We start from the raw sequence: 14,523 nt of genomic DNA, 5'->3' as shown, positions 1-14,523 counted from the left end.
CCCCCCCCCCCCCCCCCCTCTCCCCCTTTTATGAATCCATAAATGCCACCATTAAGAGCAATAGAGCATGTAGGCCTTGTAATGCATTCCATCACCCATAGCGTAAGTAATATATTTTTGTGCTTGAATTGATTGTTTATGGATTTGATTGACGCGTTTTCTTCTCTTTTTGGTTCTCTCAAGCTATTTTTTTTCTTGATTTTTATATTTCTTTTAATTTTTGAAAAAAAAATAGAAAAAAACTTGTCATTGGCATGGCTAGGACACCCAGCCTTATTAAAAGAGGCAAACACAACTCAACTCGATGCGAATCTTGGCTTTCACGTATATTTATTCTTTTTTTATCATCGTTTTCCTAACGAAAAATTATTAATTTTAATTATAAAATGTTAATTAACTAAAGAATGTCTCTTTAAATTATATATTTTCTGAAAAATATGGTTTTGATTTTCTCTATATATTTTGGTCGTAGTGCTTATCTCCACTTAACTTCAACACATTGTCATTTTTTAAAATTGAATAATGTTATTTTTTTTCATCTGCGATAATCATCAATGTTGGTGGCATATGATATATATGTATTAATATTAAAAAAATTATTAAATATATGAATATGGAATATAAATCGTTTGTCTTATTATTAAATATCATTTGATAATTATTCTAAAAAAAATAAACTCTCTTTCAATTTTTACTGGATTCTATTTTTTGATCCATATTTTTTATTCAAAAACTCCTCATTCTTCTTTCATTTTATTAGTTTTCTAGTCTAGTCAATATAGATAACCCGTTACGTTAAATATAAAAGTTACTTATTTAAAAGTAATTTATAATTTATTTTTTATGAAAATAATTGCAGTCATAAAAATAGTAAGCCCCTGTTGGTTCCTATTTTTCTCATAACACTAAAATTTCGACTCAAGTATAAAAAAATAAGGATTAAAAACTAAGTCTAGTAAAAAGTAAGAGAGTGAAAATGAAATTTAGCATAAAAGACATATGCCGTGATTTGAATGGACATATTTTTTTTGAAAAATCTTTTTGAAAGAGAAACAAAGTAATAATTAAGGATTATGCTACGCGTACATTATGATGTTTATCACAGTATCCACCTCTCTCACATAAAGTGGACCTACTTCAAATAAAATATAATTTATATAGAGTGGGTCACCCTCCACGTGAGAAGGGTGTGTACCGTTATAAACACCGTATTATGTACATGTAATATATTTCAATAATTAAATATGATAGAAATATTATATGTTGTGATTTAAGTGGACTATCCCATCATATCTTCTCATTCTTCTATACATGCTGAAGAGAGCATATTTGGCTAAGCTTAAATTTTTTATTTTAAGTGAATTCACTTATAAGTTAGAAAGTTGAAGGATCTAAAGCTATTTTCAGAGATGATATTTCAAAAATCAACCACAGCAAGAAAAATTGAAAAACGTAGACTTTTTGCCATAAAGACTCAAATAATAAGTGAGTAATAATTGTTTATGTGTTTGTGAAATTGAGAAATACGTCATTTTAATGTATAGTAAGAATTATTTTCGAAAAAAAAAAAAGTAAGTACACTTGAAGTAAAACGATCACTTAAAATTAAGCCCCTATCTTGTGATTAAAATCAATAAATTTTGATAAAAGTTAATGAAATATGTGGTTAAAAAGTTGTGAATTCTACGAAATATGTGGGTACAATAAACTTTTGACTTTGAATAAAGGTAAAATTTAGATTTTAATCACTATTATTTTACTTTGCTGGAGTTAGTCAAACTACTCATGTGAAATGATAAAACGAAAAGGAAGGGGGGGGAATGGAAAAGGAAAGTGTATAACTACCAACCACGAGAAAAAAAAAAAGCTAAATACGGTAGAAAAAAGGACACGAATTCCGAAAATACCTGTTACACGTAGACAAAAATCGTGTTCAAATCATCATAATAAACGTGGCTGCTAACCCAAATTCAATGGACATTGGACAATATCTTCCTCAAACGGCCTAAAAATCATCAAGAAATTACATGCAATAACATCAAAGGACCCCCATATTGAATTTATTAGAAAAATGATGTTTTCTTTCATTTTCTAGAAGACACACTATAACCTTGTTTAGAGAGATCGAGAAAGAAGAAAGGGAAGAGAGGAAAAATGGCGATAGGAGTAAAGGCATTGGGTTTCTCCTTTGTGGCACACTTCCTGGGCATCGCTGGTGCGGTTATGGTGCTTGTTTGGTCTATAGGCTTCAGGGGTGGTTTAGCATGGGAAGCTTCAAATAAAAATCTCATCTTTAATGTAAGCTCATCTTCATCTGTGTGTGCATAATAACTAGGAAAACCAGCAGTCTTAACTGCTGATGCCTGCCCTTTTTATGTCGTACAATGCTACGTAGCACCACTGGTTCTTAGCATCAGTCGCTAACTGTCCGGTTGTCCAATGAAGTTAGGAGACAGTTAGGCAGTGAATTCCATGGCCAACTAAAACCTATACATTTTATCAATATTGTTGGGTCATAGCATTTATTGCTAATTCATTTGGCATCCGACTATTTGTTTTTTAATTGAATTTTCTATGTCGATAAGAATTTCTAATATGTGATATTTGTTGTCTAACTGAACAAAAACTAGTACCTTAAGTGAATCAATTAGGATCCAGAATTCGAGATAGAAAAAAAGATTGGTTGGTGGGTTTATCAGTCCCACATAAATGGAAGGTTGAAGGGATTCGAACATTCACACCGTGAGACTGTTTATGATATTAAGCGAGGACAAACTCAAGATGTGTGAAATTCTTTAATTTTTTGGCGGTTCGAATTCTTTGCTAATGTTGTCTAGGTAGTTTTCTATGCACTCTTTATCAAGGAACGTGTCTAGTAGATTTTTCCCCATAAAATGGTTCTTTTTTTCGAAAAATAACATAACCTTCCTAAAAGAAAGTTCATATAATATTTAAACTCAACTCTTCATTGATTTACATTACACACCATCTTTGTGTTTTTATCAAAATCCATGCCTAAACCTTGTGTTTATTTTGATAATTTCATTAGTTTAATTCCTTACTTGTGAATCTCGTAACTCAATTCTTTTCTTGTACCTCCAGATTCATCCAGTTCTCATGCTTATAGGGCTGATTATCATTGGAGGTCAAGGTAATTGAAGTTTAATAATAGATATACGGTACAATATTGTATATGTTAATTTACGAGAGTCATGTTCAATGCTGCGTACCTAACTTGCTCAAAATGTATAACTCTGAGAAGCTTGATGTTTTCTAATATTTTTTTCCCTCAATTGCAGCCATTATGAGTTACAAGTCCCTCCCATTAAATAAGCCCGAGAAGAAACTAATCCATTTAATTTTGCATGCTATTGCTCTCATACTTGGGATTATTGGCATATACACGGCATTCAAATATCACAATGAAAGCAATATTGCCAATTTATATAGTTTACACTCCTGGCTTGGACTTGGTGTTATTATTCTCTATGGCATTCAGGTAATGTTTCTATCTCTACACTAATTTGTTTTGCAAACTGAATTTACACATTTGATATCTCTTTTAGCAATTTTCTTATTTGGGTTCGCATTTTAACCTCCAAAAATTGTATACATGGATTGGAGATTTGTTAACCAAGCATTTTTCTGTGCCATGGAGCCTACACGACCCGGTTGCAAATACAGGCATGGCACGGCCTTACCGGGTTAAGCCGGGCTCTCACATGTGGGGCAGCCTATATATGAACTGTCTCATACATTTTGACACTTCTAGGCCAAAGCACTGGGGGCATCAATTCAAGCATGGCATTAATGATCCTAACTTCAAATCAAATGCTTTCCAATTTTCTAAACTATCACCCAAGATTTCCCCTTCTTATATTATCTAGCGTTTAATAATCTGCAGTGGATTTATGGTTTCGTGGTGTTCTTCTACCCCGGAGGTACAGAAACAATCAGAAGTGAGTCACTTCCATGGCACGTACTATTGGGCATTTTCGTGTATATTTTAGCTGTTGGCACCGCTACACTCGGATACCTTGAAAAGCTAACATTTCTTGAGAATTCGGGCCTTGCAAAATATGGCCCAGAGGCCTTCCTTGTGAACTTCACAGCCATTGTTACAATATTATATGGGACATTTGTTATCCTCACAATTCTTTCTCAGGGCCCTCCAGAAGATGATTATAGTTACTCAGCTATATAATGCCATCTCTTGCCATCTGCAGTAGCTTTTCCTGCCGGGATTTCTGTTTTCTTTGTTTATTCTATGTGGGTTGGTTTTAGGAAATTCATCTTGTCTATTGTGGACATGATTTAGAAATGCTATGTTAATTTTGCATGTAGGCTAAAGGAGTGTTAGCTTGTGTATCTTTGCATATATATAGGGTAATAATTGGAAAAAGCAATTTTTCTAATTATACTTTTTTGTATATATAAAAGATAAGTAGAATTAAAGAATGTCAATACAACAACCTGTGTTATTCCAAAATTAAAGAATGTAAGAATCAGCCTTTTTATATTAAGTATATGAAAAACACACAGCGTGCCTTGAGACCTTGCAAGTTTGATTCTTTGAGAACTATTGAGGGACCATGTCTCGAGGAAGAGAGTTGTTTAGAGCTACAAAATCATTTCAACATTTGCGCGTTCATACAAATTGCAAACAACGAGGGAATAAGGCTTTATGCATTATCATCTCTGATTGGCACCACACATTTCCATTATTAATCCGCTGTATTTGCCTTGCAGAATAGACGCGCACATTTTTTATAAGTGGCACCAAAAATTTTAACCAAGTACTTATTATGTTGATCATGTCTAAAAGTTTAATATATTAAATACCAATCATTTATTTATTTAAATTATACATCACAGATTCACATTTGATGTGGTATTTAACAGGAATATGAGATTTATATATACATTACATCGTAGTTTATGTTGAATTCACCAGGAAAAAGTTCAGCATATCCACTTTCTGATTTCTGATGCTCAAACTTGAACTGTTCTTGAAACATGTCATCAATAGAACTGTTTAATTTTGGCTGCATTTCACCAGCATATGTCACATCATTGAGCAGCAAATCATGCATGAAAACGTCTTGAGAATTTGAGCCATTGTTTTCTAAAGCATTTTTATAAGCATCTGGAGGGCTGTCTGAATCCCAGCCAAGAACCTGATCAAATTGGAGCCACTCCGCAAATAGAATTCTTGGTAAATTGCTTTTCTGTGCACAAGAATCCACCAATGGTCCTTCAATATGTTCAAATGATTCCAAACTCGACATCAGGGAAGAAGATTCGGTGTTCTCCATTTCTAAATTCATGCATTCAGCTTTACCTTGGTCCTCAGTTTCACCTGTTTTTGCCACCTTTTTCTTTAGATAAGAATGCCAATAGTTTTTTATTTCATTATCAGTTCGTCCAGGCAATTTCTGTGCTATCTGAGACCACCTGCACAAAAACAGTGTCCTATATTAAGGGATAATCCCACGTTGAATAAACATGAAAGTATAGACCAACTTATAAGGATCTGAACTACTCTCTTTAATAAAGTTTTCCTTTTAAGATAAAATCTCAAGTCTAATATGGTATCAGAGTCCATTAATCTATAATGAAATGAAAACTCAGAAAATGAGCAAAGAATGGATCAACTTATAAGGTTTGGACTAATCATCTTAATAAAGTGACCTTTTAACATGAAACCTCAAATTTTAAAATTCGTTTATGGTCTTTGACTTGATAGAACTGAACTTTATGTCATCATACCATTAGCAATTATGAGTAAATGAGTATCTTATTTTTTTTCCTTACTTGTTGCCTAATGTTTTGTGAAGATTGATGATAATCTCCTCCTCTTCTCGGCTAAACATCCCTCGTTTTAATCCTGGTCTTAAATAGTTTAGCCACCTTAACCGACAGCTCTTGCCATTTCTCTGTAAACCTGAAACAAATCAAAATGAAATGAAAACAAATATTTTTGTTTTTATTTTTTATGCTAATTGCTAGCCAAAGTTGCTCCAGTCTATATATTAAAAATAATAATAATAAAATTATTGTAATCATCAATATGTCTCCTCAGAACATGTATTTTAACAGAAAAATCTGTCATTGACTTCTAGAAGTTATTTTACCAGTTCCAGAATATATATTCCTAGAACGTGAAAAAATAATAATTATTATTATTATTCTTTATTTGCAATGACCTTTCTGTTTTAATTTATTATGAGTTATTTGATTGTATTGGACCAATGACTAATCGAAGTAATGAACATGATAAATATTATGACAGTGTTCATTTTTTAGAGTTCATTTCATGGAATTGTCTTTCCCAACTACTTTACCTATTGTTAACAGAACTGATATCTCGATGATCCTAGAATTAGTGAAATAATATAAGTTAATCAAACATGACTTGCGACGTTTATATCTTAACAAGAATCCGTTATGAGCATAATCAAATCAAACAAGAGACTGACTCTCGAAATAAATGGCGTGAAACTTGTACTCACGACTCGCTCATATGCCATTTGGAATATACTCACCAGCATTGATGGAAACATTGGTCCAGCAGCCATGACCATGCTTGAGTACATAGTTTCTAAGCCTCTGGTCTTCGTCTGGAGACCATAATCCCTTTTTGTGCTTCTTCTTTCCCTTATCTAATGCCTTGTTATACCCCATTAATCTCAAAAAGAGTTTTTTCGAGGGAGTAGAAAGGGATGAAGAATAGAAAGTTGTTGTGAGGATAGCAAACCCTTGAACTGTATGCATGAATTTAAAGGAGGGGTTAATTGAAAATGATTTTTTTTATAAGCAATAAAAAATGTACCTTCTAAGGTTTTAATATTCCTAATGTTCATTTGACCTGGGGATTTGATGGTAGCTGTCCCCTTCAAGGAATTTTTAGAAATCCTTGGCAAGAGTTGAGATCAAGAATACATTCTTATAGGTTCTTTTTCAATAATCTATTACCATAGGACGGCTAAAATTAGGCATAAATTTGAAATTAAGTGAAATTAGAATATGCAAATGGCACTGAGAATTTTTTACAAGTTAAAATCGATTAGAAGGAACAATTTGAATGGTTGAAGTTAACATATATGAAAGGACAACTTTGACCAACACTAGAACCAAAAGTCATTGAAAAACTACAAGACGCATGATATTGAGAATGAGGAAGCTTAGCAAAATGTGTGACTATATAAAAATACGACATAGCTAGATCGATATAATATTGAGTTTATGAGTCGACTAGACTACTATTAGCATATGTTAATGTTTCGAGTTGAAACTCAATTTTAAACAAGTGTATCAAATTCATATAACCTAAACTTTGCCATGCAGAAACACAAGATGAATTTTTGGGTGTGCACAAAAGATTAGAACAAATGAGTGCTTTCTAATTAATTATGATGACAAGAAATTTCATGGTGGTGGTGAAGTCCTCCATGGTAACGCAGCAGTGGAGGGATGTTGACATTGATAGAAAGTGTCGTAGACTAAAAAGGTCATGTTTTGAGGGGTGCCGTGATGATCGTGTGAGACAATGATGATGCAAACGTTCATTTGAGTAGGGTTGTCGGATATATGCAAACAAAAATTCAATATTTACCATACATGAATGCCATCTTGAGTTTATAAGGAGAATGAGCTATTTTACTTAAGGTTGACCTTTTGGATGGAAACTAAAATCCCAACAAGAAACGAGGTGCTGGGGTGTTTAATTCAATGCTCAGGTTCGTTATTACCGTAGAAGTTTGATCATTTACTTATGTTGAGGAAATAACACTTTTATATATGTTTCGTTGTATTTTAAAGGGAGTGCAATTGGGACTTTTGAAAATTTTTATATATTTTTCTAAGAGCTCACCTTTATGAATTTCGTGGACTTTTATAGATTTATATTGGAATTTATGAAAGTCTCTGATAGACTTCTATAAACTTTCATTTTAAAACGTTTTTATAAATTTTTGTAGAATTCAAAAGATTTTTGAAAAAATTTATTTAAAATAGAATTAAAGTGGGTTTAGTGCAATAGTATGAAGTTCTCACATACGAGGTAGTAACTCCTACGATTTCCTTTTCGCTCCCCCATATAATAAGAAATATTTTTAACATAATAAAAATTTAAGTCACCTTTATATATAGAGAATTTTCATAAAAAAAAATAGAGATAAACAATAAGAGGGAGGGAGGGAGAAGAAAAATGAAAATAGAAATAAATATAATCGGTAGAAAAAAAATTAATCTTTTAATTATGATTCTATTATTTGTATAATCTTAAAGGGAGAAATATTAAAAGAAACAAAAAATACTTATTAATTTTTGTTTCTGCTGAAAGTCTCCCAAGATCTTGAAATAAATGAGAGACAAATTTTGAAATTTATTTTTGTACTTTTTATTTAAAAGTTAGTACCATAGAGATTTTTATACAAGTTTTTTAAAATCATTTACAATTTGAATAGCTCGCGATTTATAATGATTTCTAAAAGTTTTAACGAACATACTGTAATTTTTAAAGATCTTTCAAAATTCTATAAAAGTCTTGATAAAATACACTAATACTTTTAGAGAGTTTTAAAAAATCTACATTGAATATTTCTAAACTTTTTAAACTTCAAAAAGTGTTTAAAAGTCTCAATCGAATGCACGCTCCTAGATGTAAGTTTTCTAGACTTGAATGCTAAAAACTTAAGGACCCATTTGGTTGCATTTTTATTTTCAGTTTAAATTCATTTTTTATTTTTTTATTTTGAGGGTGGATTTTAACATTTTGAAAAATATGTTTGATTTGACATTCTAAAATATTATGAAAATTAGAAAACGTGTTTGATTTGAAATTTGCAGAAATTATTTTATTATATTTTAAGTCTACAAAACTTGATTATTTTGTATAATAGAATAATTTTATGTTGATATATTATCATGCAACATATACATTTTAAGTTGATAAATTTTATAATACCTTTTCCAATACTATAGTAAAACAAAAACAAATAATAAATTGAGTAGGCAAAACATAAAAAAAAAACAAAAAAGCAAAAAAAAAAAAAAAAAAAAAAAAAAGAGACAAAAAAATTTGATTGATTTTGGAGTTGAAATATTGAAGAGTGTATTGGTCGAAATATGTAATCTATCGAGATGTTTGATGAGATATCTAGCTATATGCTTGGAAGTCATTGAATCTTCATATCCTCATTTTCATATAACCTAACACAAACCAAAAAAAAAAAAAAAAAAAAAAAAAAAAAAAAAAAAAAAAAAAAAAAAAAAAAGAAGAAGAAGTAGGCTGAGAATTTCTCTGTGTTCATTTAAATATATAGACATATTTTTTGAAATTTTTTATGTTGTGACAGGAATTTAAATCAGATTTTTAGTAGATTTTGATAGAAGTTGATGAAATATGTGGTTGACAAGTTGTGAGATCCATAAAATATATTATTAAAATTAATTGTTAACTTTGATTTAAATTAATTTCTAACAAACAGGAACTAAGAGATTGCGTTATTTTTATTTTTCTAGAATTTTTATTTGTTTAGAATTTTATTACATTAGATTTTAAATTTTTTTTAATTCTAGATTTTTTTTTCCAAAATTTTAACTTTTAATTTTTTAAATTTTTTAGAATTTACGAAATTTTTATTTTTAGAAATTTATTTATTTTTCAATCTATTTTTAAAATTTTGTATTTTTATCTTTTAAATTTTTAAAATTTTATATGAATAAAGTTTTGTTTAAATGCTCATTTTCTATGTTTTGAGTGTTTTGGAGTTTTCACTAAAAATACTCAAAACGTCCAAAATATGTTTTGAATATTATATTATAAATATATATAACCTTATTTTCGAAAATGAAAATGCACTTTCGAAAATAGTAGATCAAACAAATTTTGAATTTTTATAAAATTGAAAATATCGAAGCGAACGCAACCTAAGTGTTTAATTAGAAAAACTAATTTTAAATTGAATTGTTAATTACATCTTTTACTTGTTGAATTGGACAAAATCCAATAATTATTTTTGTCAATAATTGTTGGAATGCAGACTGCCCAAGAAGAATTAATTTATTATACTACCACGCCAACTTTGCATTTCACGACCATTGATGAATTGTATAATAAATAATAAGAATTTAATTAAAAATTGCTCTATAATTGAATCGTATATATTAAATTAATGACAAAGATAGATAAAGCTATTTCAATGCATTTTCACTATTCTAACTAAGAGTTTACTTTTAAACTATAACTTGTATTAGAAAAACATAAAACAATATTATCTATCAATTTAAATATTTAATTTCTTAGAATGAAAATATGTATTCAATCTTCAACAAAACTTCATGAACAGATCATATTCATTTTTATTTTTTTATTTGTTATTTTTTTTTTTTTTTTTGGTTTTAATATCTAGTCTATACATAGTTTTTATAAATTGGTGTTACGATACTTGAATTCAAGCGTTTTATCCGATGTTAATACTATGTTAATTTACTATGTCATTAGAAAATTAAACTGTCAAGGCAAAAGTATATATATTTATTTAAATTTATTTTTAACCGTGCTAATGAATAACATTGTCATAGAATTATAGTTATTATTAGAGTCTATACGGCAAGTTGAAGTTATTACACTTTAAATTAGAGCATATTTGATGTTGATTTTTTGAAAATAAATTTTGGAGAATATATGGTTAAAGATTAGGGCCCCGTTTGGTAGTATTTTTTTCACCCTAAAAAATTGATTTTTTTATCGTTATTTCACAATTTCAATCGTCATTTTTGAATTTTTCACTCACATGTGACACCTACTTTTCTTTTACGATCAAAAAATCAATTCTCAAAATTACTATCAAACGGGCCCTAGGAGAAGGTTATAGGTCCATGTGCAAAATTATTTTATAGAAAGAATGTGATTAAAAATGAATTTTGAACTTATTATTATTACGTCACCTAATTTCCCATTTGTCAATTAAGAATAAATAAAGCAAACCATATAAAAAGTTGGCGTGTGTGCATAAATATTACACATTCAATTTTCGAATTTTATTTTTCTCTAATCTCAAAGTGCATATTTGGATTGTACGACTTATTATACAAAATTAATAATATTAAAAAGAAGTTAATTTTTTTATTTTTTATTTTTTCAATCACGTATCATGCTTATAAAAAATGTACTTAACTTACACATAAATTATGCCATTAATGAAATAAGATGCATTGACTTTCATTTTATTCCTTTCTACCGACAATTTTACTATTCGTCGATTAAAAAATGATATGGTTACGATTCATACACGGATTGGTAGAGAAAGTATAATGTTTTTAAATTTCAAAATAAAAAAATACTTAATGCACGACAACAATTACTTTAATAATATAGTACACATGCATTACGTGTTACATAATTCTATCGCATTTTATTAAAAAAATATTGAACCAATAAGGATAAAAGGGCCCTTTTTTTCTTTTTCATTTTTTTTTTATCTATGTGAATGGTATAAACAAATAATAGACAGATGTCAAGGGTTTTACTTTATTTTATTTCCTTTCTTCTCAGATTAGTGCACTGTGTCTGATATCTTTTAAAAAACTGACTTCTTTAAAAAAATAATAAAAATAAATAAATAAATAAAATAATATTATATCATATAAATACTGAATATTTTAATCCAGATAAAGAATAAAGATAGTGTAGCGAAGCACAAGATGTTGAAAGAAATAAAGCATGTTTGGGAGTGATTTTAAGAATTTATTTTTTGACCGTTAGGAGAAAAATGGGGTCCACCTGTGAGAGAAGAAATCAAATATGACGGTTGGAATAATGAAATAACAATCAAAAAATCAAATTTTTGAGTGAAAAAATCGCTCCCAAACATGCCCATAATTTCACCCACTTTCCTTCATCTAGTTTATGTCTCTTTCTAGGCTTTCTTCATCCCTTGAATTTAGCCCCCGTTTGGTGCACATTATTTGGGAAAATAATACATTTTTCATCAAATCAGCCTACAATTTTTGACTTCAACACTCTAAAATAGGGCCCATGATGTGATGTTTAAAATGCATTTTTGTTTATATGAATTCTTTTTCTTTTCCAACAAGTGAAATAACTAGTGAAACTCTATTAGAACTTTCACATATTCTCATAAAAGATTCAAGAAAGTCAGAAAAAATAAAATATCGAGTTTTGATGACAACGTTCAAGCAGATTTTTTATGATTAAGTAACTAATCACTTATTTGGGTCCCGTTTGGTACCCATTTTTTTCAAAATGCATTTTTTTCTCTCTTCTTTTCAACCACACATTCTTTATTAAAATAATATTACACGTAAATAAAAATATTTTCCTTATTTTTTAACCACACATTTCCCATCAATTTACTATTTAAAAATATATTTTCACATAAAAATGTCTCCCAAACACCCTCTTGGTCCGGCGGCTAAAATCTCATTTTTATTATATTTTGCTCATTCGTGAATAGTGACGGCTATTTAAACAATATGGACCTTCATCAATTTCAATAAATGATGGAGATTGATCTAACCGTTGCACCCATTGCTTTCCAATTTCAATTTTACCCTTCAATTTACATAAAATTGCCCCTTGAAAACTATATGGAAAGGATATTTTCGAGATAGAAAAAATGCCCGCGAATCTTGGGGATGAAAAGTCAAAAATTCCACCAAAACTTCTTACAAAAGGTTGATAATTTATTTTTTATGGGTCCCACAAATTTAAATGAAAAATGAGATTTTGCAAAAATTGAATTAAGAAACACGCTAAGAGAGCCTATTTGAGAGTGATTTCTCCCATCAAAAAATTAATTTTTTTTTACCATTATTTCATTATTTCAGCCGTCATATTTGACTTCTTCTCTCACAAGTGGATCCCACTTTTTTTCTAACGATCAAAAAATTAATTCTCAAAATCACTCCAAAACAAGTTCTAAGAAACGCATACATGAGAGAAAAATTAAATTATTTCAAGAAGCGCATATAAATATATGTATCTAAGTGTTAACACAAAAAAAAAAAAATAAGTAATAAAGTAAACTATGGACAACCACATAAGGTGGAAATGCTCTGTGGAGGCCATTACACCTTATGAAAGTGGGTTACCAATAAAGATTAATACTAAAAATTCTGCTTTGAGTACGTTTGTTAAACTAACACACTCTTCACGTCAGAATAATTTACGATAATCAATAAGTAGGTAATTATAGTATTTATCCTTTTAAAAGGCAACGACTCGTATTTTTAAGATCATCATCCTCATACATCAGAATCCAATTATCAAATGGAATTCAATTATTAAAAATCGGATAAACTTTTTTCATGACTAGATCGTCAAAATAGGTAGTCCCCTACCCCATTTTATGCATTTCTTTTTCTTTTATAATCATACTGCATCAGGGGCGGACCCACATGGGGTCATGTGGGGTCAAATGACCCCACAATTTTCTGGAATTTTATTTTATTTTATTTTATTTTATTTTATTTTTTGCTGTTGCTGAAAACTTAATTTCTTGCCCCAAAAAGTCTAAATTCTAAATCTATATCCATATCACATGGTCTATATCCATTATTTAGTTCATAGATATATCATATAATCCACCAATTTCTTCCCAAAGTGCAAATATCGAACATGAAAAACAAACAACCGATTTTTCCTTTTTGTTCATAATATGTTGTTCGAAAAAAAAAATTTGACCCCACAGCTCGAACGGTCTGGGTCCGCCCCTGTACTGCATACACGATTTTATTACTTTGTCGAAACTAGTACATTTGATAAATAGTCGCTTGAGTCCAGTGTGACGACCAATGCCTATTACTTAAATAAAGTACGATACCAGAATTTACAACTTTGCTTATCTATTGTAGATTGTTTAATATGTTCACAATTACCAATTTTCTCGAAACAAAAGGTTACCATGAGTATCTTTTTGACTTGTATACAGTTAGATACGAACAATGGAATGTGTGAACAACATGTTTGATTGCCCATTCTATTGATACAAATTTTTACTCACCGTAGGGTGTATAAAAATAAGTAGTAACTTTTCACAACACTAATAATCGTAATGCCATGTAAATAAACATATTTAGTCGTGTGAATTAGTAGTTACGATCCAGTAAAGTTCTCTGTAACTCATAAATACGAACTATAAAAAAATAAATTTTAATAATAAGTATAATGCTTCATGACGATCATAAAAACCATCATAAAAAGTTTTCTTTATATGATGGTCATAATGACCATTATTGTAACTTTACGATTTTTATGTACATCTACGACTTTTCAAATTCATCTAAAATCACGAATTGACATGCATTAAAATCGTACGATGGTATTAGTCAAGATTATCATCATCATCATTGGAAAGAAACATGAATTTGAAGTGAAATCGGATACGTAAAACTTAAGTTGCAATATTGCACAATTCTATAATCATTTCTTTTCATAAAGTATGAATTGCATTTCAAGTAATTAAATTTCGCACTTATTTGAGCCCTTTTTTTTTT

The 14,523-nt window shown here is 29.5% G+C and overlaps 2 protein-coding genes across 2 annotated transcripts; one reads left to right on the top strand and one right to left on the bottom strand.

The window, feature by feature from the left end:
• The first annotated feature begins 1,916 nt into the window (after window positions 1-1,916).
• LOC111393193 (transmembrane ascorbate ferrireductase 1-like) lies at window positions 1,917-4,503 on the top strand. Its single transcript, XM_023018621.1, has 4 exons — window positions 1,917-2,298; window positions 3,103-3,151; window positions 3,300-3,499; window positions 3,905-4,503. Exons 1-4 carry the CDS (start codon window positions 2,155-2,157, stop codon window positions 4,202-4,204), a joined length of 693 nt encoding a protein of 230 aa, XP_022874389.1. The 5' UTR covers window positions 1,917-2,154; the 3' UTR covers window positions 4,205-4,503.
• A 350-nt stretch (window positions 4,504-4,853) lies between these two features.
• On the bottom strand, window positions 4,854-6,734 carry LOC111371270 (transcription factor LAF1-like). The gene is made up of 3 exons (XM_022993538.1): window positions 6,546-6,734; window positions 5,815-5,944; window positions 4,854-5,454 (listed from the first exon to the last, which is right to left on the bottom strand). Exons 1-3 carry the CDS (start codon window positions 6,682-6,684, stop codon window positions 4,914-4,916), a joined length of 810 nt encoding a protein of 269 aa, XP_022849306.1. The 5' UTR covers window positions 6,685-6,734; the 3' UTR covers window positions 4,854-4,913.
• Between the last annotated feature and the right edge of the window lie 7,789 nt (window positions 6,735-14,523).

Source organism: Olea europaea, chromosome 1, assembly GCF_002742605.1.
Source record: "Olea europaea var. sylvestris chromosome 1, O_europaea_v1, whole genome shotgun sequence".
NCBI lineage: Eukaryota > Viridiplantae > Streptophyta > Magnoliopsida > Lamiales > Oleaceae > Olea > Olea europaea.
Note: the sequence above shows the minus strand (reverse complement) of the source record. Positions and strands in the feature narration are given on the sequence as shown.

Bases quoted from the DNA above. Each gene is read 5' to 3' on its own strand.
- LOC111393193 (XM_023018621.1), top strand. From the start codon at position 2,155: ATGGCGATAGGAGTAAAGGCATTGGGTTTCTCCTTTGTGGCACACTTC. The intron at 2,299-3,102 runs GTAAGCTCATCT...TTGTACCTCCAG, and splicing joins ATAAAAATCTCATCTTTAAT to ATTCATCCAGTTCTCATGCT. The intron at 3,152-3,299 runs GTAATTGAAGTT...CCTCAATTGCAG, and splicing joins GATTATCATTGGAGGTCAAG to CCATTATGAGTTACAAGTCC.
- LOC111371270 (XM_022993538.1), bottom strand. From the start codon at position 6,684: ATGGGGTATAACAAGGCATTAGATAAGGGAAAGAAGAAGCACAAAAAG. The intron at 5,945-6,545 runs GTGAGTATATTC...GATTTGTTTCAG, and splicing joins CAATGTTTCCATCAATGCTG to GTTTACAGAGAAATGGCAAG. The intron at 5,455-5,814 runs GTAAGGAAAAAA...GTTTTTGTGCAG, and splicing joins CACAAAACATTAGGCAACAA to GTGGTCTCAGATAGCACAGA.